At 35.3% G+C, this 27,314-nt stretch overlaps 1 protein-coding gene across 3 annotated transcripts; it reads right to left on the bottom strand.

Moving 5' to 3' along the window:
• Positions 1-3,945: 3,945 nt before the first annotated feature.
• si:ch211-212k18.13 (uncharacterized) lies at positions 3,946-26,054 on the bottom strand. Of its 3 annotated transcripts, none has more exons than XM_017471591.3 (26): positions 25,735-26,050; positions 25,366-25,476; positions 21,273-21,406; positions 21,085-21,155; positions 20,826-20,948; positions 20,629-20,724; positions 19,091-19,219; positions 18,214-18,342; positions 18,115-18,137; positions 17,966-17,997; positions 17,125-17,162; positions 15,253-15,372; positions 14,999-15,094; positions 14,417-14,538; positions 13,935-14,214; positions 13,178-13,255; positions 12,847-13,008; positions 12,490-12,594; positions 10,617-10,712; positions 9,906-10,062; positions 8,067-8,188; positions 7,890-7,949; positions 6,803-7,586; positions 6,450-6,572; positions 5,540-5,661; positions 3,946-4,228 (listed from the first exon to the last, which is right to left on the bottom strand). In XM_017471591.3, exons 1-26 carry the CDS (start codon positions 25,791-25,793, stop codon positions 4,142-4,144), a joined length of 3,459 nt encoding a protein of 1,152 aa, XP_017327080.1. In that variant the 5' UTR covers positions 25,794-26,050; the 3' UTR covers positions 3,946-4,141. The 3 variants fall into 3 exon arrangements, with proteins under 3 accessions (XP_017327080.1, XP_017327079.1, XP_017327081.1); XM_017471590.2 differs by having other exon boundaries at positions 9,906-10,068; positions 25,735-26,048; XM_017471592.3 differs by lacking the exon at positions 6,450-6,572 and having other exon boundaries at positions 9,906-10,068; positions 25,735-26,054.
• Positions 26,055-27,314: the final 1,260 nt, after the last annotated feature.

Genomic DNA, 27,314 nt, shown 5'->3' with positions numbered 1-27,314 from the left:
AGACGAATCAAAGATAGACTTGTTTGGCCACAGTAACAGCAGACGTGTTTGGCGCAGACCAAAGACAGGTTTACAGGAGAAGCACCTCATACCAACTGTGAAGCACAGTGGTGGAAATGTTATGGTTTGGGCTTGCTTCGCTGCCTCAGGGACTGGACAGCTTGCATTCATTGATTCAGCTATGAATTCTGCATTGTATCAAAGCATCATACCTTTCAACAGGATAATGATCCTAAGCACACTAGCAAATCCACCAAGGAATAGCTCAAAAAGAAGAAATGGAGGGTTATGGAATGGTCTAGTCAAAGCCTGGATTTGATTCCCATTGAAATGTTGTAGGGGGATTTGAAACAAGCAGTACATGCAAGAAAACCCTCAAACATCTTGCAACTGAAAGAATATTGCATGGAAGAGTTGTCAAAAATTCCAGCAAGCCGATGTCAGAGACTGGTGGACAATTATGCAAAAGCCTACAAAAAGTTATTTCTGCTAAAGGGGGCAATACTAGCTTCTAAGACCAAGGGTGTACTTACTTTTTCACAGAAGAATATAATTTATATTATATATCTAAATATAATAAATATTTATAAATATATCTACTTATATTTCTGTTGAATAAAATGATTGAAAAAGCTAATTTTCCAATTATTTTCCAATTTTGCAATTCATATGTTGAGAGGCAGGATTTGACCAACCTGTGTGTACACTGCACCATCTGTTCAGCAGATAGTGGAGTGGTAAGAGGTTTAAGTTCTGCTGGCAGTGTCTGAAGACCTGGAAAGGGCCAACACCTTGCTCAGACAAGTGTGACAACAATGTCTACATTAACCACAAACTTGAGAAGCTGTTAAAATGTGAAGATATAATCCTTCCTCAGGTTCAAAACCTAAAATACCTTTCAATGTCTCAATGTCTCAGTTGTTGAATCTTTTTATGATAATACAAATATTTACACATGTTAAGAAATTTGCTGTAAATAAAAGCAGTTGAATGTTAGAGGTCATTTGTTTTTTTTGCTTAGTTTATAAACACCAAATGGCACAGATTTCAGCCTGATTAAATGTTTCTATAGCCATAACTTAATAGTTGTGTTTTCATTCAGCATAATAACATATAAATTCAGTATGATTAAAACTACAGCATAGCTGTCTTGAAAATTGTCCTCAAGTTATATAAAAAAATATTGTGTTTGATGTCATTTATATTATAATAACAATAGTTTAATACAAATATGATATTAAATTTATATAAATACATAAAGCATGTAAAACATGTAAAATTGTTGAAGTTTTACTTTTAATTGAAGTTATTTCTAGTAAGGCACCAGCTCTAGGCCCTGACTTTACATAGTCACATTTATTACAAGGGATTTGAGTTAATAGTTTCTGATTAATTTAGGAGAAATTGACTAGTTTAGTAAAACTCATATGTATTTGTCTGTCAGTGATAACAGTAATGTGTAATTTTATCTAATGGGTTTATAGTTCAGGGGTTTTGTTGATCTAGGCATTAAAATAAAAAACAAACAAAAAAAAACGTTAATTGTTCCATACTAAGTATTTGTTATTAGTTTGAGTAAATTGCTGAGGCAATAAAGTTATTGAGTAATAAGGACAGAGGTGCAAAAAGAAAAGACCCACACTGGGCAGAGACTCTAAACATTTACCTAATTACTAACTAACTCTGTATTCCTAAGTTATTTTGGCAAGCAGAAATGATCAAATAGTCACCAAAATAACGACAAAAAACCCTGCATTCTCAACAAAGGTAAGAGGCATGTGGCTACATGAGTGAAACATTATTCATACACCAGCAGCCACTAGGCCTTTTGTTAGAATACTGAAAAAAATATGAAATAAAAACTTCATATATTTTCATTCTGAGCGGACACAAATTGAAGAAACTGCACACTGCCAAGATCCTACCATTCTTACCTTTCTGTTTTGCATTGGCATACCTTTTATAGTAATCATCCCTTACAGTAAACATCACCTGACAAGTACGTGGAATTTCCCTCCGTCACATATCATCAGCTCATATGACATTTCAGACCTTTACTAAAATGTTAGTCCTTTCATGAATGCTGCCACACCTGTTGTAGACTGTGTGCAATGAGGAAAAAAATGACGAGAACATTTCCTTGAACTGTATTATGCTCCAGACCCGTACATAAAGGTGACTGTATTTTAAAATTTGCTTATCAGATAGATCATAAAAGGTATTTGATGTCATCCTGGTTGTCATATCACAGCAAACCAGCAACTCCATTTCTCAGGAGGCACCATTGACTACGAACATGACCTCTGAGGACTACACTTCCCACACACGCACACACTCGCCTCCGCCGGAGTACTAACTACACACACCTGCAACCAATCTCACATGCAGCACATATGCAGCATTTAAGGACTTTTTGTGTGAACACTCAGACTTTGTGAAGTAAACGTTCAGTTGACTTGTTCTCTGACATTATCCAAGCCTAATTCTCGTGTTTTGCCAAAGTGACTTCTGACCATTGTTTTCGTTTCAACCATGATTCTCTACCTTGCTTAGTTTTGTCTGTTTGCCTGATTGCCTGACCCCTGCCTGTTTACCCCTACCTTACCCCTTTTGGATTGTTATTGTATCTGCCTACCTGCACTTGCTTCCGTCTCTGCCTACAAAGCTTGACAGTGGTATTCAAATTATTTCAGTTTAGCTTTAGTGTAGAGTGCGTCTCAATCCTAGTCCTGGAGTAGAGCTGCCCTGCACATGTTGATGTTTTCCTTCCTATAACTCACCCAGTACAACCTAGTTCAGGCTTGATAAAGCTAAAGAGTTTTAACAGCTGAGTTAGAAGTGGGGGAAAATATGCAGGGTGGTGGTATTCTTAGGCCATTATTCAGAAACTGAATGGCATGTGGGATCAGGAACATCTTTGGAGCATCATGGACACATGGTCCATTTAACATTTATCTTTAATGATATTTTACAGCCTAGTGCATATTTTACAGCCTAGTTTATAAACACCAAAAGGCACAGATTTCAGCCTGATTAAATGTTTCTATAGCCATAATTTAATAGTTGTGTTTTCATTCAGCATAATAACATATAAATTCAGTATGATTAAAACTACAGCATAGCTGTCTTGAAAATTGTCCTCAAGTTATATCAAAAAATATTGTGTTTGATGTCATTTATATTATAATAACAATAGTTTAATACAAATAAGATATTAAATTTATATAAATACATAAAGCATGTAAAACATGTAAAATTGTTGAAATTTTACTTTTAATTGAAGTTATTTCTAGTAAGGCACCAGCTCTAGTCCCTGACTTTACATAGTCACATTTATTACAAGGGATTTGAGTTAATAGTTCCTGATTAATTTAGGAGAAATTGACTAGTTTAGTAAAACTCATATGTATTTGTCTGTCAGTGATAACAGTAATGTGTAATTTTATCTGGAAAATTGTCCTCAAGTTATATAAAAAAATATTGTGCAAAGAAACCTAATGAGTATTACATGTATACAGCACACAGAAATTGAAGTAGGTGGAATATTTATCAGGCTACATTCATTTTACAGCAGGTTTGTATTTTGGTCTTTTACAAATGATATACTTGCTACAAAAAGTCCAGATTCCAAAAACAGTGTAGTTATTGTTGAAACTGTGCCTGCCAATGTTTTCCTTTTTCTTGTGCTCATGCTGTTCATAAACAGGATATACTGATGCTATTGTTTTATATTTATTTTGTTATCTGGCTCTTGAAGATAAAATAATTGATCTGTTTAGAGCAAGCTGGTTAAATATAGACACATTATTGCTAGGGTAGTTAAAATATTTTGTGTCATGGTACATTATATTGTTTTAATTTGTGGTAAATAATTAAAATAAAATAAACATACTTACTTGGTTATACACTTATATTATAAATTAATTGAAACAATGAATAAAACACTTTAGGCATTTACTAAAATGTTTATTGTCCTGTGTAACATCTAAACAAGTTAATTACTTTCCATTTTGAATCGGGTTTTCAATATGAACCTAAGCAGTCAGCAAACAAAACAAAAAATCTATAATTTTGAACAATTAAACATTGGACCCGTTTACCAGAATTATTACAAAGTAAAATATAGAACCAATTCATCCATTTAATCAGATGAAAAACTGTTAGTGGATGGTGTCTGAGCTGAGCTGCCACTCTGAGTCTGCTGAGTCTTGAGCTTCTCATAATATTTCTGCAAGAGGAAAAAAAGAGTAAAACACTATTAGTTTCTTGAATGTATATAACAGCAGCATAGTCATGAGCCCAATGTCTCAGAATATCTATTTTGTAACAGATCTGTATACAGAAACAATTATTAATTGAGCAACAGCAAAGCTGCCAACATTTCTAACAAGAAATACCTAGCAGGCCAACTGAAAATACTATTTTATCATAAAAACCCAGTCAGTGGACAAGATGCTTCCATACTAATAGTATAATATACTATACTATCATAATTTAATAGTACAAATGACTCAGCTAATATTGGCACCCTTGGAAAATATGAGTTTTGAAAATTGTCTGTGTTTAAACTTTTGATATTTTATACACAAAATCTTTGTTAAATATAGGTGTGAAACAATTATTGGCACCCTATTAGTCAATACATTGTGCTACCTCCTTTTGCCAAGATACCAGCTCTGAGTCTTTTCCAATAATGCCTGATTGGAGAAAACATGGCAAGAGATCCGAAACCATTCCTCCAGCTGGCTACTGTTATGCTAACTGCTGTGTGTAAATACTAAAATTAGCTGAAGTGAGTTATATATGAATTAGTTGTTTGACAATTGAATGATTGTTCTTGAGTTTTTCCCCAATAGCCAATTGTCTATTCTCATTAATAAAGTATTCAGAGGAAAATTTTTGTTTTTTTCATTTATATTTATGTATTTCTGTAAATTTGGTTCATTTTGCAGATTTAAATTATAAATTAACACAATATTGCATGGTATCATGATACGATACTATACCAGCTATAGTAAGATATGTTTATGGAATCATGACCATGGTTGAAGAAGTGACAGCTCAGTGTTCAACTAGAAAAGGTTGGAGCAAAGCAAAAATAACAGCAAACATTAACTGCAAATAACAGGCTTTCATGTGCTTTCCCTTGTGTGTTCCGTATTGCCATAAAATATGGTCAAAACATACAAATGCAAGAGCTATTAATAAATAATCGTGGCTTCTTAGCGCTCTAAAATGCAGTCAACTGTGATTGAGGTCACTTCCAAATACAAACACACCCCATAGTATACTCCACCCCAACACTGATAAGTTTCTGTAGAAGTCATTGGAAATGCAAAGAGAATTGTGATTCCGCATTTGAATTTTGGGAAGCTCCATGCGTGATGCTGAAGAAATTAAATAGGAAACAGGGTAATTGCTATTTCAATATGACAGGGTCGTAAGATGGGAAATGCAAAATAATCTGCAAATTATTTCCATATAAAACAGTGCACTTCAGCGAATATAGAAGAATTCATGAGCCACTGTAATGGTTTACCTGCATGTTTTGGTAATGTTGTAAACTGCTGCAGTGGGTTTTCTTTGCAGTCTCTTCATTTCCATAAAACAAAGAGCAGAGTTTACAGAAGAAACCAGTCTTGGGCACCACAAAGTCCATACCTGAAGAACACACAAAAGCACAATATTCAAAATGTGTTAAAGTAATCTACAGCAAGGGGAAAAGGAGAGAGACCAGGCCTGAACAAATCATTCTGTTTGCCTGCCTTTTCTACAACTGCTAGTTTTTCTTATCCTTGACTATGGCATTTCTGCTCCAATATCAAGCGTTTATTCAATAAGGACAGGCAGTCTTTTTTTTTCTTTCAGTTTGTAAAGGCAAAACCTAAAAGGTAAGAATGTTATTTACATTTATCCACTGTTTGCTGATTTTCTTTGTTTGAAGTTAAACTTTTCTGAATTCCCTTTGAACTTGACAAATCAGCAAAATATCTGAAAGCCTGGTATTTGAATAATGTGTCAAGCTTTTTGCTCAACGCATTAATAAACAAAACATATGTACTCATTTAATCTCAGTGTTTAATGCAATACTACATTTATATGCTGTTAAATTTCATGACATGTTTTGAGCATTTAAATTTTTATCTTTTGTTCATGAGCTATACCTTGTTAGCCTTCTTCTGTAAAGACATGAAACCCGGGCAAGTTTTGCCTAGTTCATTTGTCTTTTTTTAAAATATATAAACAAGGCGAATTTTGTTAAGAAAAAAATACATTGTCATTATTTGTCTCAAACTAGTAGGAAATATCTGTACCATATGTGAGCTGTTTATTTTAGAACTGTCGTTGATTTTAGATAGCTTATTTCCTAAATACTTCTCCTATACCATTTCCTGTCAAGAGTGCTCAATACACACATGTCTGCACATTTTATGTTTGTAGCATCTTACCAATAGGGTTATCTGGGCTAAAGGGGGGAAGAGTGAAGTCGTTAGTTGTGGAGGGCTGTGAGCAAGGCTTCTTAGGGTCTGGCTCCTGATTTAGCTCATCCTTATATGTCTGTTTAGATTCCTCTGAAATTCAAAAAAAAAAAATACATATATATATATATATATATATATATATATATATATATATATATATATATATATATATATATATATATATATATATATATGTGTGTGTGTGTAGAAAACTAGGTAACTGTTCAGACATATGTGGAAAAGATTGGGGATATAAGGTAAAATTTAACGCTGACTTTAAATAGTAAGTCTATGCCAATGGAAATGCATCTCTTAAATACCTAATATTGCTGCTCTTTTTTCAGTTGTAGCTTCATCAGCAGTATTCTCCTTGATCGTGACTTCATCTTCCTGTTTGCTGATATTAGGCTTCCCTTCCTCTGTTCCAGCAGCCTGTGTGTTTGTTGAAGCTGAAGTTACCTCTGCTTTCAAATTTTCTTCTTCTGACTGGTGCTTCTCAGACTGGTGCTCTGCAGGAGATTTCTGTTCCTGTAGCTCAGAGTCTTGAAGAGGCTCATCCTTTAATGTAAGGGCAGAGGAATCAAATTGTTTGGGATCATGCAAGCTAGAAACTCCTTTATCTGATGTCTCTTCAATGATGAGAGCGGCCTCTTCAGAATCTTTCTGAGCAATGCACTCCTTGTCTTTATCCTCAGATTCTGCTAATTCTGGTGTTAACCTTTCTACTTCACCATATACAGTTTGGTGAACTGTCTCTTGCAGGACATCAGTAGTAACTGGAACTCCTTCAAGCTTTTCTGCCCCTTTCGCCTCTGTGACTGGCAAAGTGTTTATTGGTTTCTTTTCCATGTCTGCAATTTCCTGATCCTCTGCTTCAGTGTCAGAAGACGTTCTGGACTTTGGTGTGGCTAAAGTTGCTGACTTCTTGAACTTTTCTGAACTAGGTTCATCACTGGCTTTCCTTTCATGCGTTGGTGATGTCATGGGGGATTTCTGCTCATCCTCTGACATTTTTAATTCAGAGTGTCCTGAGCTAGGAGGCGTGTGCTCCTCTGCCTCTTGCCTCAGACAAGATTCCTCAAAAGCTTGCGCCACTTCTTTTGCCTGAAACAGATTTCCTTATTAATAAGCATCAAAACCGTATATGTAGATAAGTGGAAGGTCATAAACAATTAGATATTGTTTGACATGAAACGGTCAGTGGTGGCTCAGTGGTTAAAGGCTCTGGGTTACTGCTTAGAAGGTCAGGATTTCAAGCCCCAGCACTGCCAAGCTTCCACTGTTGGGCCCTTGAGCAAGGCCCTTAACCCTCAATTGCTCAGTTGTATAAATGAGATAATGTAAGTCGCTCTGGATAAGGGCATCTGCCAAATGCCATAAATGTAAAAATGTAATATTCATACTCACCTTTCCAGTTTTCTTTGTATCATTCCTTGAGGAACGTGTACTTCTGCTGCTACTACGGGTCTATGCAGAAACAAATGAATCAAAGTTCCAACATGCTACTGTAAAAATACTTTTATTTTGTATCTGAAACAGATTTGCAGCAGCAGAAGTCTCAAATATAGCTTTAGTCATTCTTACCTTGGAGCCATCTTCCTCATGGTCCCTTGAACGACTTACAGCTGTGCTAACCTCTGGCCTGGTCTTGCAAGATGTAGAAGTAGAAGAACTTGATCCTTCATTACTAGTGGTGGGAGACCCATCTTTTGGGGGAAAATAAAATATTAGAAAAAAAAGCAGTAGTGTTATTCGAGACAACAAAATACTCACTCATATGTATAAAATAAAATATATAATTCATGTATATAGATGTATATAGATGTAGTGTATAGATGCATATAGATTTAAAGATGGATGATTTATAATTTTTGTGAAAGAGCTAGTTGATGCTTTTGAACCTTTTGGGACGGTTCACACTGCCATTCTCCTTAAACCCATCTCGGAGGTATTGTGAATTGTGTACAATTTTTCTTTTCTTTTATTTATATGTGGTCTTTTGTCTTATTATTTTTCGCATGAAACTTAATTTTAATGAATCTTTAGCATAGATTTTCAAATGCCAGAGAAAGTTTCAAGATCATAACGAAGGTATCCATCACTCTTGTTTTTGTGAGACTCTTCATAGACTGGATCCTAGTCTGGAGATCTTTTGACCGTAAGACTTCTTTGATGATATTTTAGATCTTTATTCTTGTACTTCCGCTGCTAAGCAAAAATTGTAGGTTGTGTGATTCTTTGTGATTAGTGATCCTAAATAAATACCATAGTATGCACACTACTGTTTTACAAGTCGTTAAATTGAATAATGCTTTTATGACAGATGTTCAGAGGTTTGTGCATTACAGTTGAATGATCTACTCTATTTAGGTATATCTGATATAAGAACGCAGTATATTTTTAAAACCTTTTCTCCATTCCAGGCTTCAGTGTGTATGGAAAGGGAGGAAGATGCCAAAGCTTTGGCCAACTGTAAAGACCTGAAGCTACGTGGAAAGTTTATTGATATCTGTATGGAGAAGGCATTGTCTAAGCAGACGTTATTAGGCCTTATACATATAAAGAAAGATGAGCTGTCTCACCAAATGTGTTTCTTTGTATAGGAGGCCAGGGATGAACTAAGGGGTTCTGAACATGAGAAGAAACCTATTGCTAAGAAGTAAGTTTTATTGTTTACATTTGCTTGATTTTATCAAATAGATTTATATAGGCACCCTGCTGATTACAATGCTTCAAATAAATCACTGTCCAAGTATAATTACCATTAAAATGATTTGTATTTGCATTCAGTGTGTCTTTGAGGGGAAGAGCTCAAAACACCTGCACAACTCTCAATCATTATGGATGTTGATTGGCTCATCTACCATTTTTATTAGGGAAAAAGAAGACTGCTCTTTTGGTGTACTTTTGATTTCAGCTGTTAAAATGCAGAATTTCTACACAAAATGTGTAAAGGTTGGCAGGTCTAAAAGTGGCATTTATTTTTTCAAAAACAGTAATTTATTTATTTTTTGGTAGTTTCCATCTCACCCACACCCCACCTAGTCCTTGCAAATCTCACAATTTGAATGGATCTTAACTGATGTTTGGGTTAAGTGCTATGATCAGGGTGATTAGACTGGGTGATTATATTTTCCATTTACACTTTATATCAGTTAAAAAAATAAACTTGCTGCTTATAGAAGAGTAATACTGTAGCAGTACTGATATATGGAAAGCTTAACTGAATAGAATATCCTCACCCAAAAATGGGTTAAGCCTTAAGTTTTATATGCAGCCGCCTCACTTTCTAGATGTTGTTGGATTTCTTAAGATGCAACAGTTCTCTAATACCAACACTAAATAATGCAATCTAAGAGGCCATGCGGATTGCAGTACATTAACTTGAACTTGACGGGCCTGGTAGCTTGATCTATTACTCACCTTGTTTCATCGATTGCAGCAGGTTGTTGCAATGCTCTTTGGCATCAGTGCTCTCAGCCTGTTTTTGCTCATCTGCACCAAAGAACTCAGAGTGCTTGCTATTGCTTGTGAAGTTGCAATGGTGCTGCTTCATGTTTTGCAGAGCATTATTACAATCCTGAGTCTTAAATGAATGCAACAGAAATAAAATAAACAAGATATTAAATAGGTGTAAACTTATTAGCCATGATTCTGTTTTCACATACAATTAATAATCTTTCCAGAATAAAGTTTTCAGTACATTTTCAGTATATCCACACTTTTCCTTAAACCTGAATTAATAAATCTGTGCTAAAAAAAAGTGGCCTGCTATGATGACATAATTTCTTGATTATGATTTAAGAAACATTGGGGTTAAATTCATACTGGTATATGTAAAGAATAAAACATGACAGGCATGCTGTTATATGAAAATAATCAATGATGGGGTAATGTGATGGAGACCGACATGTCTTAAAGTCTTAAACACATTAAGTTCCTTTTGAGCCTGTGGGCCAAACAGAAAACATTCTATTATTTTGGCAAAAAACTCTACAGTCATTCAAAAAAGAAATAAAATAAAAACTGCATATCGCAGGATACAACCCTGATTTAGCCTTAAGATCTGTAAAAGGCAGACATTCAAATCCATGATAATGAAATAAATGTGCAGTAGAGGCCAAAAGAAAATACCTGGAAGTAGGTTGTGTTCTCTTTGAGGTGGGTCTCAGTGCAGCAGCAGAACTGCTGTAGGCATGTCCACTGAGTCTCTAGAGCTGCAGTTAAGGCCTACAGATGGTACAGAAAGTTGTTCTGTGTTATAAACTGTGAACTGAAGATAAAATTGTGCTATTTACGTCTCAATACATGGTTTGTAACGTAAGTTATATATCAAGCAGTTTTACTAAATGTGAAACAATATTAGAAATACATGCACAAATATTAGGATAAGAAAATACCTATTAATAACAATGAACATAACATTAGCCCACAGCATTCACTACAAAGAAGATTGTGCTGTTGCTAGTGGCAGCACATTCCTGTTTCTCTGTACTGCAGAATATAAACAATGCTACCTTAGACACAAAAGCCACCTTCTCTTTCACTATTGCAAAGAGAAAGCCTACATTTCTCTCAGCTGAGACCATAAGAAGAGAATGGTTCACATCTGCGTGAAACCAATCACTGCTACCCAGTAGCATTCAGCATGTTTATAAATAATTCAGATTTTAACACTTCAGTTTAAACACAGGGAATTGTGGGCACCAACACAAGAGCCCCAAGATGCAAACTCCATTATTCCCACTAACAATACTGGGCTTTGGAATATGAATTGTCATCAGAAATATTTGTATAGTTTCTCTTGCTGGCTATCCACCATGTGTGGAGTTGAAATCTTTGCCATATTTAGCACTGAAGATGCATAGACACCCTTTAGTGATTGTATGTTTTCTTCTACTTGTTGTTGTTGTTGTTGTTGTTATTATTATTATTATTATTATTATTATTATTATTATTATTATTATTATAGTTCCTATAGGAGTGTATGGCAGCCCATAGATTTCATATGCATTTTGTGAGACAATCCCCAAAAAAGTTTTTGGCTTGGCCATAATACACAAATTGGTTTGGCCATAATACACAAATTAGACGGTGAAGCCACCAAACAGGAAGTGAAGACATCTCAGCAACAGTGTAACATATTCCAAACAAATCTTTGGCAAGAACTCAAAGAACTCATGCTAAGGGTCTCCAAAAAGGTTTGTCTATATTCACCTCTAGGTGGCACTATAATTTGTAAAATTGCTTGTAACTTTTTAACCACTCAACATTAAATCAAGATTCTTATTCCTACGGATTCCCTTGCTGATGTTGGTATTTATGTTGTGAATGTAATGAATTTGTGATTCTCAAACAGGAAGTCAACCATTTTTATTTTTTTAACCTGTTTTTTTTTTTTTTTTTTTTTGCTTCCTCTCCTACATATTTTGTCCAATCATCACCAAATTTGGCAACTCTGGAAGACCAACCCAAACAAAAAGGTGTTTCTTGGATTTTTGATATAATGGACGGTTCATCCATAATGCGCAAATTAATTTGATGGTGAAGTTGCCAAACAGGAAGTGAGGGGATACCTCAGCAACAGTGTAACATATTTTGACCAAACCTTGTAGATGAATAAATGACCTTGTCCTAAGGGACTCCAAGACGTTTTGTCAAAATCCCCTCTAGCGGGTGCTATAATTAGCTAATTTGTTTAACTGCTCATAAATTTGAACTGTCTTCCTCCATAGCTAAGGTGTGGGAACTGAAAGTACTTGGCTCCCTTAATTGCTGCTTGCAGCTATTTTTTTTATCTCCTTCTTGTTCTTCTGAGTCATATACCAGGATATGCGGATATTTATCACAAATGGTTTTTAAGTTTAGTGCAAATGTGCACATGCAACTCGGTCTGTCCCGATTAGTAGTTTATCTGTGTTTTGTCTTTTCTTATTGTATCTCATAACATTTTATTCACCCATAAAATTCTAATTCAACTATAGGTGATGTTGATGGGATGTCTTGCCTCTATTGTGCGCTGAGCTGGATGGTCTTCCTTCAGCAATTTGTCTCCAGTGGCTTTAATAGTGCTAATTTTTTTCTTCATCTGCTCCAGATCCTGCATCAGACCCTGTCACATGACCTCTGTTACACACTGCACTCATATTTACATATTACTGTAGTTTTACTACTATTTGCAACATTTATTTACCCAATTTCCTCTTTTAATCCAATCCAGACCCCTGCTAGTGCTTTACAGTCTCCATTAAAAATATAGTACAAGTAGTCGGTACAGTAGAGACAGTCACTCCAATGAAAGTAATTATGAAACATAATCACTGAATTATGGAAGTAGGCTATATAGAACAAAAATTAGTCCTACTGAGTAGTTATCCTTCTTGGCAGTCATGTTGGTATTATCGTCACTCCAGCCATATTTCACCTTTTCCTCTGTTCTCTCACTTAGCCATATCAGTGCATTAGTGGCAGCTACAGCAAATACATGTAGCCCGGTCAAATTTTGTAGCCGAGCCACTGAGGAGTTCTATCAGAGGATCAACAAGGCAGCAAGAGATTATTAAAGACAAAAACTGTTGAAGCTAAAACCAATAAATGTAAAAACATTATGCAAATGTTAACTAGTAAAATGGTTGTGGTTCCCCCAAAAAGAAAAGACTGTTTAGAATTGCATGCACTCGTTGCCAAAGACATACCAGAAGTTCTTTGTACTGCAAGACCAACATGTCCAGGTAATTTCTGTATTTTTTTTTACTGGCATGGGATAACTGATACTGTAGAGAAAAAATAAATACATTATTTCAGACATTATTTAATTTAATCACTACTAGAAAGGCAGGTCCTTGTAAAACAGGTTAAGTAATGAATAAAATATTTTGGGGGTGTGCTGTTACAGGAAAATAATCACCAAATGTGTGGCCTGACACAAATAGGAGTTCCTGTTACATTTTGAATATTTTCACATAACTGCATGGCCCAAGTGTTTTATTCCTCTTGTACCACAGCAATTTGCCTAATGATGACGTGTTTTTATTTATAGATGTTGTACACATTAAAAAAGTTTCAATCATATTATACATTAATACTTTTATCGAGTTATAGTTACATTTAATGCTGTGGAATATTTGTGAAGTAAGTTAGTTTGTGTTATCACTAATGTTATATTACCAGCCTCTATTTTTATGTATCAGAACAAGTGCATTAATATAATTGTCATACCTGCTGTTATAGAAAATCAATCAACATTTTCTGCCCAGTCAGATTAGATCAATCAGCAGTACTGTGGTATAAATAGTAAACTTAAATTCTCTTTTTTATTTCTTATTTATTTGTTTATCAATACTACACCACATCAAATTATGTCTTAGGGTTAGAGTTTATACAAGTAATATGAAACCAATCCACAAGAAAGTTTTACCAACATAAAGAAATCAACACATTCAACAAAAACACCTCATCTGCCTCTGCATGTTGAATGTTGGATTTGAAGTCTTTGATGGACTGATGAAGTCTCTGATGGCTAGCCAGATGGGACTGAATAGAGGGCAGGTCTGCTCCCCACTCTGAGTAGGGCATATAGCTCTGGTTCTTCTTCACCCAGTTCAGCAGGTCAAGGATGTAGCAAAGCATGACTTCATCCAGCTGGGAATGTGTGAGGGGTACTCCGTACACTGACACTGTATTGCCGGACATCACGCGCATGTTTACCAGATGCTCATGGAAACAGTACACCCTGACAAAAATATGCAGCAAGTAAAATATTACTACAAAAGTCACTTTACATTTTGGTAGTTGTCACATTATCGGGGAGGGCTGGCTGGTGGATGGCATAATGGAGGGACAACTCTTTAAAAGTTTTTTTTTTTTTTTTTTTTAAAGTAAAAACCAAAAAATAAGGTAATGTGAAGACACTGTGTATGAACTGGCGGTCTCACTGTTCAAACTTGTTTCTGAGCAGTCCCTCCCACTTAATTATGGCTTCAAGGAGTTGACTCCACTTCTTCTCCACATCATTGGGGTTATAACCAGGAGGAATCTGACCAGCCTGCACTGCCCCCTGTAGAGGAAAAATGTGGGATACAAAGACAAAATTTCAGGTAGAATATCAATGCAAAAGGAACATTTTCCCTTTGAATTTTTCTACATTTGGCATAGTGCCCGTTTGCTGATCGCCTGACCTTTTGCCTGTTTATGACCACGTCTATGTTTCACGATTTGGATTTGTCTGTCTGTTTCTCACATAATAAAGCTCTTACATGCATTTGCATCCGTCCTCAACTCCATTAAGTGACAATGTGGAAGAGGGCACCTGGTGCTTTTCTCCGAGTGTGTTATGTCAGTGAAGCAACCAAGATTTTACTTCCAGGTTATAGCACAACCAAATGTGGTAAAGTTCAAAGGGGGTTGAATACTTGTGAATAATGTAATGCACTGTGAATGCACATAAGGATTTATGTGATGTGGCACTGTAATATGTGTTCATTTACTAGACCTACCACATGGTATATGGTATTTACCTGAAAGGTCTTGTAAATATGTTTAGAGCAGATTTTGTCAGCCTCTTTTGCTGGCAGTTGTATCATCTTAAATTCTAGAAACTGGTGGCAAAGGGTCTGGAACAAAAAGGTAGAAACTTTGATTCACATTATTTAGCTGCATTAAAAATGCATAATAATACAATACAATAAATAATAATACAATACTATAATGTGCATGCAACTGTATGTGTATGTTGTGTGCATGCTTGTGTCCTATTGAGCTGTTAAGAGACCTCAATTTCCTTATAACTGGTGGGGAACTTGCTCTCCTCAAACGCAGAGATATAGTAGCAGATCCACTGCAGCAGATTGGTGACCAGCTTATAGTACTCCTGGAAGTGTAACTGTAACTCCTAACACATAGGAACACATTATATATTACACCTAAAGATTATTAAATCTTATTGTTGCCACAGTGCTACTGATTTCTGATTGGTCATGGTGTACATTACTGTATTTTCATACAACCCCAATTCCAAAGATGTTGGGACAGTATGGAATATGAGAAAAAAAAAGAGTCTCTTGAAAATTTGATTCATCCTGTACTATAATGATACATTATTAACAATTATTTGATGTTTTACTTTGTGAATTTTATTTATTTTTGAAAATATACACTCATTTCAAATCTGATGACTGTAACACACTCCAACAAAGTTGGGACAGTTGACTGTTTACCACTGTGTAACATCACCTTTTCTTTTAATAACACTTATTAAGTGTTTGGGCTCTGAGGACACTAGTTGGTTAAGTTTAGCAAGCGGAATTTTCTGCATTCATCCATTATGCATTTCTTCAGCTGCGCAACTGTATGGGTCCTTCGTTGCCTTATTTTGCGCTTCATAATGCACCACAAATTCTCAATCGGAGATAGGTCAGAACTGCAGGCAGGCCATGCTAGCACCCACATTCTCTGCTTATGCAACCATGCGCTTGTAATCCAGGCAGAATGTGGTTTGGTGTTGTCCTGCTCTGGATGGCAGCATATGTTACTCCAAAATGTGTACATATCTTTCTGTATTAATGCTGCCCTCACACAGATGTGCAAGTTACCATGCCATGACAAAGGTTTACCAAAGTATTCCTGAGCCCATGTCAGGATATCCATTTTTAAGACAGTGACGTCTGAGGGATCGGAGATCATGCGCATTCAGAAGTGGTTTTCGGTTTTGCCCTTTACACACCGAGATTTGACCGGATTCCTTGAATCTTTTACTTATATTGTGCACTGTAGAAGGTGAAATGCCAAAAATCCTACTGATTTGTCTTTGAGGAATGTTGTTCTCGAAGTGTTGGATTAGTCACTGACGCATCTGTTGGCAGATGATTAGACGATTGCCTCACCTGTTTCACATCACCTTCTTATTTCAACTTGTCACATCACTATTAGTCCTATATTGCCCTGTCCCAACTTTTTTTGAATGCATTGCATGCAACAATTCAAAAATTAATCTTCAAAAAAAAAACTATGCAGTTGATTAGGTAAAACATCAAATACCTTGTCTTTATACATTTCGTTTAAATACAAGTCAAAATACATTTATAAATCACTCCTCTTTGTTTTTATTAGCATTTTCCATACTGTCTCAACTTTTTCAGAATTGGGGTAGTCCCAATCAGCATAGGTAGTCCCAGCTGTAACGTGAATGATAGGTAAATATTAAAAAGGGTTCTAATACGTTACTTTCCTTAGTGACAGCTCATGAACAGGGATTTTGTTTTTATTAAAATTTATTCCAGCTCCTCATACTTGACCTGACAATTATTAACATAACAGAAGTTTGATCACTGGTGATGAAATAAAATCCCTGGAAATGTAATACAATACTTTGAAATGTCTGCTTGAAATGTACCAAAAATCTTTGGTGTGCTAATCATCCTGCTGATTATATCAGTAAATAAATAAATAAATGAATGAATGAATATATATATATATATATATATATATATATATATATATATATATATATATATATATATACATATATATATATACATATATATATATAAACTCAATCATTACAAAATTTAGTTTTTTTTTTGTTGCCATTTTATTATAGCTAATGGAGGATAATGTGATCTTTCTGTACTGAAAAAACACTCACACTGGCAGATTTCTCATCAGGGAGGGGCCCATCCGCTTCTACTCAGAGGAAACAAAAGAGACACCCTGGATTATTTAAAGACTAGAGTGTAAATAAATAATAGCAAATCTCTATGCACTTCAGTGTGACCTTCAAATCCAAATATTCAGACAACAGAATGTGTGTCATACACTACCGGTCAAAAGTTTGGAGACACTGAAATGTTTCTCATGATCTTAAAAACCTTTTGATCTAAAGGTGTATGATTAAATGTTTGAAATCCTTCTTGTAGACAAAAATATAATTGTGCCAACATATTAATTTCTTTCATCAAAATATTTTTTTGCATGGATGACTTGGAGCAAAATATTCTGAAAAGCAGCCTGTAAGTGTCCAGCATATGAGGGAACTCCTTTAATACTGTTTAAAAAGCATCTCAGGGATTCCTCAAGAAATCGGTTGAGAAAATGCCAAGATTATTTTAATGTAATTTTGGATTTTTTATCACAACATAATTCCCATTTGTGTTATTCCAGAGTTTTGATTACTCTATTATTATTCTAAAATAATAATATAATTTTTAAAATAAATAAATAAATAAAGAATGAGAGTTTCTAAACTTTTGACCAGTAGTATGTGTATGTGTGTGTGTGTGTGTGTACACATTTTACACAATTATATATATATATATATATATATATATATATATATATATATATATATATATATATATATATATATATAATTGACATACCTTAGTCTGATCTATGATTTATCAAAAGGTTTTTTTTTTTTTCTTTTATTAAAGAATATAAGCAGTTTCTGCTGTCTGGTGAGCAAGGATAAGAAAACCCTTACTTACTTCTGTACATGAGCAAATATGCCAACCGTGAACTGCAAATATAAGTATAGCACAAAGGTCAGTCGAAAAAAAAAACATACAGAAGAATGTATTCAGAGTATTTTTTCTGATATTAATAAGATGTGAAACCATGATTCTAGTGTACTCACAGATAGAATGAGTGCTTTGAATCCTGTCAGAAAACAGGGCTTATCAAAATACCACACATAGCATAAAATTAAAACAAGTAAATAAAATAATTTTATTACCTTTGTGACAGAATAGTCATCAAAACAATACCATTCATCATCCTCAAAGGATTTGATGACAGCATTGTAATGTCCTCCACTTACTCCTCCTGAGTGGTTAATAACTGCATAAAGCTTATATCCAATATCCTGTGGGGAGAAAAGTATGTGCATGTAAAAAAACTGAGTATGAAGGTGTTACACAGATGTTTGTGCAAAGTAAGGCTAAAAAATAACATTATTGCAATAATTTTTATGGTAAATGCATTGATATTGTTATGTTTTGATAAAAAATCCAGTGATGGATGTACAGTATCTCACAAAACTGAGTACACCCCTCACATTTTTGTAAATATTTGATTATATCTTTTCATGTGACAACACTGAAGAAATGACACTTTGCTACAATGTGAAGTAGTGAGTGTACAGCTTGTGTAACAGTGTAAATATGCTCTAAGGTCTCTAACATCCACCAGCTCCGTGATGTTGTCATGGAGGAGTGGAAGAGGACTCCAGTGGCAACCTGTGAAGTTCTGGTGAACTCAATGCCCAAGAAGGTTAAGGCAGTGCTAGAAAATAATGGTGGCCACACAAAATATTTACACTTTGGGCCCAATTTGGACATTTTCACTTTGGGGTGTACTCACTTTTGTTGCCAGCAGTTTAGACATTAATGGCTGTGTGTTGAATTATTTTGAGGGGACATCAAATTTACACTGTTACACAAGATGTACACTCACTACTTTACATTGCGGCAAAGTGTCATTTCTTCATTGTTGTCACATGAAAAGATATAATCAAATATTTACAAAAATGTGAGGGGTGTACTCACTTTTGTGAGATACTGTATATCAGTACACTTAGGTTCAGTTGCAGGCTGAAAAAGGCTAAAACTCACACTTATCTGCAGTTGCAGGGGAATGTCCATGTGACAGTTATTCTTCACAAGCCTCATCTGTGTGTAGTCAAAGTCAAACCTCTTTGGGTACAGAGTCAGGATAGTAGGAAACTCCTGGATTTCATTCCACTATGATTAAATAGTCAGAGTGTGAAAGAAATGTTTGACTTACGACTGGCAGTTGTGAGTAATGATAACTGTGAGTGAGTGAGTAATGAGCGACACACAATGACGGATTAACCAATAGGGATGTTTGGGCTGTTTTCTGCAGGCCTCTAAATCCAAGGAGGCTTCAGCTGTGGCTTGTATTTTTTCTTCCAAATTTTTTTAATGAAAGGTCAATAGTTTTAAAGTGAAAAGTATATTTTGAACGTGATGAGCATAACTGGTGTAACTTACTTAATAAAAACAACACACTCTTACTGGTTATAATTTTTCTGGTGATGACATAGTCAGATAATTACTTGTTAGCTAACGATACATTTGTATGATGCCTGGGGAATATAAAAAATGGAGTAAAAATGGAGTGCTAAGAGAGAACAAAATCAGACAGAAATGACGGAGATAGCACTGTTGACTGATAATAACATATGTTAAACCATTAGATTTTAAGGAAGAACGAACAATGTGGCTAACACTACTGAAAGAGTGATTGATGCCATGGATACTATCAAGACTGCTGCCAATGCCACAAGCCTTAACATTGCTGCTTGCATTGAAGGACTCATGTAGAAGCACACATTTATGTCTTTAGCCTAGTAATGCATCACTGATCAGACTGTAAAGTAGTTATCCTTAAACATGTTTTTTTGGGGGCTGTAGCTTCATCTGTTAATCAGTTAATCAATTAATGACAGAGTTTCCAGACTGGGCTAGTTTAAAATCTGCAAATATTGGGAGAAGGTACAGTATGTGGAAAATGATCATACATCATAAATATATGTGAAATACAGTACATTCCTCCTGCAAATGTAAAAAAAAAAAAGTCTTCTTTTGATACCCAAATTTTGGGGTAATTTCAGGCTAATTTTTTTTTATGTAGTTTCTGATATGTAGTTTAGCTGGAAATTCGATGAAACCTGTCAACCCTGATTAATATGACCTCAAACACAGTTGAACCAAGTGTCTAAACTACTAGACTACATGCTGTATGACTTTATGTTAGTAAATGGTTACTCTGAAGAACCACTAGTGGTCTATAAAATTAATCAAGTGTTATAGCCTCTCGATCTTTTGATTGTGTTAGAGGTTATGTCATTATTAATGTCCTACTTCCCCACTACAATCTATGGTCACGAGCTGCTCCTGTTAAAATATTGATCAAATTTACAATTACTCCAACCAGATGTGAGTTTGTCAATACACCAAAGATGAAATTGAGAATTAAGGAAACTGTCTGTGGAATTTCCATACCCTATGCTTGTTTTACATTCAGATTTGTCTGTACACAACCTTGATTAATAAGAGCCAGCAAGTCAAGATTTCAACATGTATGGCATAAATTTGGTGTCTTACGGAACATCCAGTGAAGTACTCACAGTCTCTGTTTCAGTTTTTTTGCCACAGTGTTCACAATATAGCCAGTTGTCTTCATCTAGCATTACCTTTTTGAAAAAAGTCTGTAATCCTTTGTCCTGCAAAAAATAAAGAAATGTCCAACTAGCTCTTTGCTTTAAACAAATAATGTTGACTAGGCTAATGTGAATAATTCTATTTAAAAAAAGATAAAGATTACCACTTCGAACACATCCATGTGTCCAGATTCTATGGGTAAAGGGATAGTGAAAAAGTGACACTTCTCTTGGAATTTGTGATTATTTGTACATTTGGTTATGTAGTTCATTTTCCCTTCAAATACCTGGAAAAAACACAACTGTGTGGTGTCACATGTAATTTTGCCAAATACTGTTGAGAATCTTTGTCAAATAGATCTGCAATATTACAAAAAGAATAAAAATAGAAGTAATTGCAAACATGCAAAAGAATAATCCCACCTTGGAAAATTGTGGCCCAATTGCTTTTAGAGTTCTCTGATAGTATTCCACTGCATCCTGCTGTTCATAGACTGAAAATATGACAACATAACAAAACATAAAACATGCATTGAATCAAATATAACTCAGCATTCCTGTTGCAAAAACTTTGAGTTTTCCACTTAGTCATACCAAATGGAAGAGCTCACCATTGCTGATGCACAAACTTCGAGTTATCCCTTCAGTCGTACCATCATCATCTTTTATCTTTGCAAAGAGCTTCTGCAATTCTAGCATCAAATCAGTACTTGACTCATCAGAGTTTGGTGGATATGCTCTAAAACTAACATGCACAGAACAGACAAAAAGATGATTGTTTCTCAACAATAACATATAGTGGCCCATAGAACATTTGGACACTTAAGCCACACTTACAAATATATGAATTTCATTTTATTAGAAAACATGTCAAACAAAGGCATTTATTTTAAAGAAAGATCACCCAAGCACATTTATCAATCTAAACATTTCCTTAAAAAATTATATTATGTGTAAATGTATAAAAAATTATATTATATTATCATATTTAGACAAAAAAGTATTTGGATACTCTATAATGGCTTCATTAAAGAAAACAGTTGTTTTAATATTTAGTTAGCCATTCTTTTTTTTTGCAAAACTTTGTGACAGCATCTGGGCATTCAGTAATCCAGTTTCTGCAACAGTTGTGGTGGAAGTTTCCTCCCAATTTCAACTAACAAAACTTTCAGTTCATCCACATTATAGCATCAACAACTGACAATTTGTTCTCCATTGTGTTATCAATAGGGTTTAGGTCAGGGTTCCAAAAGGTATTCTTTTCAAAAAGTGGCTGGTATGCTTTTTATCATTATCTAGCTGAAACAAAATCCATTTCTGTCATTAATTCTTCACTCATGTTAGCATTCATATTCAAAATGCTGCTGTACACTTCTACATTCACTGAGCACTTTATTAGGAACACTATACTAATACTGAGTTGGGCCTTGCTTTACTCTCAAAATAGCCTCAATTCTTCATGTCATCATTCCACATGACGTTGGAAACATTCCTGTGAGATTCTGGTCCATGTTGACATGATTGCATCATGCAATTCCTGCAGATTTTTTCAGGAGCACTTTCCTGCTGGGAATCTCCCATTCTACCACATCCCAAAGTTCTTCTACTGGATTCAGATCCATTGACTGTGAAGACCACTGAAGAAGACTGAACTCTTTGTTATGTTCATGAAACCAGTCTGAGACAACATTTGCTTTGTGACATGGTGTGTTATCATGCTGGAAGTAAGTATTAGAAGATGGGTAAATTGTGATCATGAATGGATGAACATGGTCAGCAATAGTAATCAAATAGACTGTGGCATTTCAGCAATGATTGACTGGCATTAATGGGCCAAAGGTGTGCCAAGAAAACATTCCCCACACCATTACAACCCTGGCAGGTTGGTTCCATGGATTCATGCTGCTGGTGCCAAATTCTGACTCTACCATCTGTGTGCCTCAACAGAAATCCAGTTTCATCAGACCAGGCTATGTTTTTCCAGTGTTCAACTGTCCTTTTTTGCGGGGGCTGTGCCCATTGCAACCTCAGATTTCTGTTCTTGGCTGACAGAAGGAGAACTCGATGTTGTTTTTGCTGTTGTATCCCATCTACCCCAAATTTTGACATGTTGTGCATTCTGAGATGCTTTTCTGCTCACCACAATTGTCCTTCTGTCAGCTCAAACCAGTCTGGCCACTTTCCATTGACTGCTCTCTTGAACAAGGCATTTCTGTCTGCAGAATTGCCACTCACTGGATGTTTTTCTTTATTGCAGCATTCTGAGTAAACTCAAAAGACTGTTGTGGATGAAAATCCCAGGAGATCTGCAGTTGAAATACTCAAACAACCCATCTGGCAATCATGCAACAGTCAAAATGGTGATGGCTGATCTGAACATTACTTGAAGCTACTGGCCTGTACCTGCATGATTTTATGCATTGCACTGCTGCCATATGATTGGCTGATTAGAATAAAGGTATAAGTAGGTGTACAAGTGTTCCTAATAAAGTGCTTAGTGAGTGTATGTTCATTATGGAATTAATGAACACACGCTCACCAACACCACAGTGAGAAACAAAGCCTCTACTACCAGAATGCTTTGTAGTACACTCTCACAAAGGAAGTGTTAAGATAATACAAACTTTTTGTTAATACAAACTACTAGTGCCATGTGTTTATGTTAGCTGTGAAATATGGACTGAGGTTATTCTATAATTCTCTGGGTCTGCATCTTATCTGAGGCTCCGAGTTAGGGTTAGCTAGCTGGATGCTCTCACCAATCATAGTAGGAATGGGTGATGCTAACCTAGACACTCACCTGAGTTAATAACATTACTTTAGCATACAGTTCGCTGTAATGTTAGATATTCCCATTCCCTTTTTGAGAGTTAACGATAACGTAGCATTACAGCTGTTGACCATGATGTAATACAGAGAGTGGGTTAATGTTAACTACATTTAGTAGGTGTTTTGGACAAGGCAAGCTTATCATTACAAGGATGGGTTAGGTGTTTGTTCATGTATTCGGTGAACGTTAATGCTGGTTAACAGGTGCAGACACTCAGTGGCTAACGGAGCTTAGCTAGCTCAGTAATATAGAGGTCAAAAGTTCTTCACAAGGTTAACATGACAAAAAAGAGAGGTTGGGGGTTACAGAAGCTTGTAATGCTTTCCACTATCTCTGCAATGTTGGTTGACGTGATTAGATTGTGCAAAAAAAAAAAAAAAAAAAAAGGTGGTGAGGTGCTAAAGGCAGGAAAATAAATATTCACAAGTAAGCTAGATTTAGTTCATTATGAGAGAGAAGGTCACATTCCAAAAATTACACTATTTGGGATTCTGTAATGCAATTTCTCAGTTAAAACCCAAAGGCCAAATTTTGTAGCCAACAACTAACCAACACTCTTTTTGCTCTTTTACAGCTTTTCAAATGGAAGGGAGTGGGACTCTTCCCAGATGACAGGGAGATTTGTAAGATGCATCAACTCAAATTCATACATCTGTCAAATGTTTTAATGATTTTAATAAATGCCATCTGAATTTCATGCAATTGTTTATTTTGTAAACTTTATAGTACAATTTTAGCATACAAATAAATTGCGTTTTAGCATAATTGTAGAGAAAAACATATAAACAACACATCTCTGTGTTATTTTGTGTTGTTTTTTTTAAACACATCTTTGTGTGGGAATGTACTAATACACAGCATGTGTTAAATGTACTAAGACACTGATTGTGTTGAAAGCGGCACAAAATGTGTTGTCCTTAACTAGACACAGAGGTGTGTTAAAATGAATACATGATGTGTTAAATATTTCCACACAAAGATGTGCTAAAAATAACACACGTGTTGAATGTACTAACACATTGATTGTGTTCAAAGCAACACAAAGCGTGTTTTAAGAATGTAGCCTTCATGCAGTTTGGTTGGAATTCTTCTCCTGGCTTTCTCCACACAAGCACTACCATCAGATCCATCCAAGTTAAAATTTAACATGCTAAATTAAAGCTACTGTCTTTCTGTACATGTTATTTTGCATATTTCACCCTTGCTTTCTTATTCTTGAAGCTGTTGAATGGTTTCTGCCATTACTCTCCCTCTGTAGTCATGCTTGGTGCTCCTGTTTTGTTTGTGCTCTAGTTGTGTCTGGTAATTCTTTTCTTCTTCTTTTTTATACCGGTTTTTCTGATCTGGTAAATAGAGTGGCCTTCTCTGTGCATACAGATGAAGCTAGAATTTTTCTCAAAACTTACTTGCCTCTTCTTAATCATTTTTGTAATTACTTTTAACCAACTGGTCCCAAGGTCTTTTATAGTGGCTGTAAGTAGTCAGTTACCTTCCATTTCACACAGGTGCCCCAGACTAACCATATGGTTGTTTAAAAAAAAACAACACAAAAACAAACAAACAAACAAACAAACAAAAAGCATGACAGTAAAACTTTTGGGAATTGTTTGAAAAGACTGCTTGTGGTATCCTTCTATAAAATAAATGTCACTTGTTTTGAAATGTTGTTCTCTAATGCAGTGAAATTCATACATTTATAAATGTTTAAATGTCCAAAAACTTTTGGGGCCACAGTATGTCTGATGGGGTTAAAATGTGTTAAGATAAAAGAAGTAAAAAATATTTGTATAAATGTAATAGTCTATAAAAACATCAGAAAACAAGTGCAACAATTGAACTATAATGTGGTAAAAAGAAAAAAAGTTTAGCGTTACTTTTCTACTTCTTTTCGGAAGTCTTCGGTCATGTAGAGACACTGCAGTACTGAGTTCAGGTAGCAGGTTGCACCTTGATTTTTCAAGCCGTTGTATCGCTTTGCAGTAGATCTGAATAATTAAGTGTTTAAATGTATCAACAAGGCTTGCTACACAATAAAATAAACAAACAAACAAATTCTACTTTTTATTTATTTTCTCATTGTTTGCATTAGGCATAATAGATAAAATTCTGAACTTAAACCTAAATTAAAATTTTCTAGTATATATTAGTTTATTGAATACTATTTATGTAATGTTTTACACTAGCACACTGGATCTGAAAATAAATAAATACTGCGAAGTGAACAGTACTCTGTTCTTTCTTACCTTTTCTCTACCAAAGTCATTCCTTCTTGGTTTCTGTAATTACTGCTGGAGAACTCCATTATACAGCCGAGTTACTATCTAGCATACACTTACTGATTTTTAGTCCGAATCATTCCTTAAAAACAGATGCCTAAATCGTTTTACTTTCGTTTCAAACCTTGGTCACACCCAACATGTTTACGTAAGACATCTGGTTTCCTGTACAGCCTTGAAGCAGTCCTTCCGCATTTCCGACTGCTATCTGCAAATTTTCTCTAATAATATGAACAACTTTTTTTGGCACGGCAGCTGCTTTTCCTCCGACCGTAAAGCTCTTCAGATAAACAAACTCCCGGTGAGAACAGCAGAGCGCATCACTGGAAATAAACTCCCGGCTTTACAGTGTATGCAGTACAATTGTACGGAGCCCCCCTAGTGCCAAGTAATAAAAAAAATAAAATAAAACAGCCGTGTGTAATCCGTACCCTCGGTTTTGTAAAACGCGCTCACCGCGTTAAAGTTGGGTTTATATTGAACATTCGCTGTACATTCGAGGTTCTCTCTTCTATTTCTCAAGAAATAAACACACAAAAAGGATATAATGTGTATTGTCTTAATAATGTGTATTGAGTGGACATGGATGCAATACAACTGAATATTTTTTTAATTTTCTCCCGTTAAAACCCGCGGCTTTGGGAAGCGCAGGTCATCAGCGCCTTATAGTAATAGAGTCGGTAAGGCACCGTCTAAAAAGTGCATGACCTGGGCAACTGTATAAGATTTTTATATGGCACAATAAGTTTATATGTGTAATATAAAAGTATATCATTAATAATATATATGCTATAAAAATTATTTATCCATACTGTATCCTAACACTGCAATAAGTTAGATATCCTGTTAAGTAGACGACTATAAACTTAGTAGAATCTTATAAAGTTGCCCAGGTCCAAGCCCCCTCATCCAAAGTTTGATACTGAAAATTCACATATTTAGAACATAGTTTTAGGATTACAGTTACCGTTTAAATTCACGTCATTTCTGAGTGATAGAAGCTCCCACAGCATGGGGAAATTGTAGGGTGCTGTGGACGTCCTGTGGGCAGATGTATTCTCTGCTCCATAACCTACCATGAAACCTACCACACCAAGTAGAGGCGAGTTAAGATGTGTGCAGGCAAACTACACACGCTAACATTTAAACACGCAATCATGACTTTTAAACAAACTCAGAAAGTATGGCTACCTATGAAACTAAATTCAACACTATATATGTTGTAAATACAATTTCCCTATGGATGCTTCCAAACAATGCTGTGCTGCATTCTGACCAGGTACCATTATTTTCCCAGAAGAGCAATGACTGACTTAGATGATCATTTTAATTTGATAAACTGAATATTCTGTATGTGTAACTGGTGTCATTTATTATGTTAATGTCATCATGCTGTTTAGCTTGCTTTTCTTTGCTTGTTTTCTTTTCTTAATTCTAAAAGGCAAATTACCACAACTAGTTCTGAATGGATAACTACAACATGGCCACAACTCAGACGTTAATTCCATATCTCTCGTTGCCAAGCTAGCACATCTCAGCAATATGCT

This window comes from Ictalurus punctatus, chromosome 7, assembly GCF_001660625.3.
Source record: "Ictalurus punctatus breed USDA103 chromosome 7, Coco_2.0, whole genome shotgun sequence".
Lineage (NCBI taxonomy): Eukaryota > Metazoa > Chordata > Actinopteri > Siluriformes > Ictaluridae > Ictalurus > Ictalurus punctatus.
Note: the sequence above shows the minus strand (reverse complement) of the source record. Positions and strands in the feature narration are given on the sequence as shown.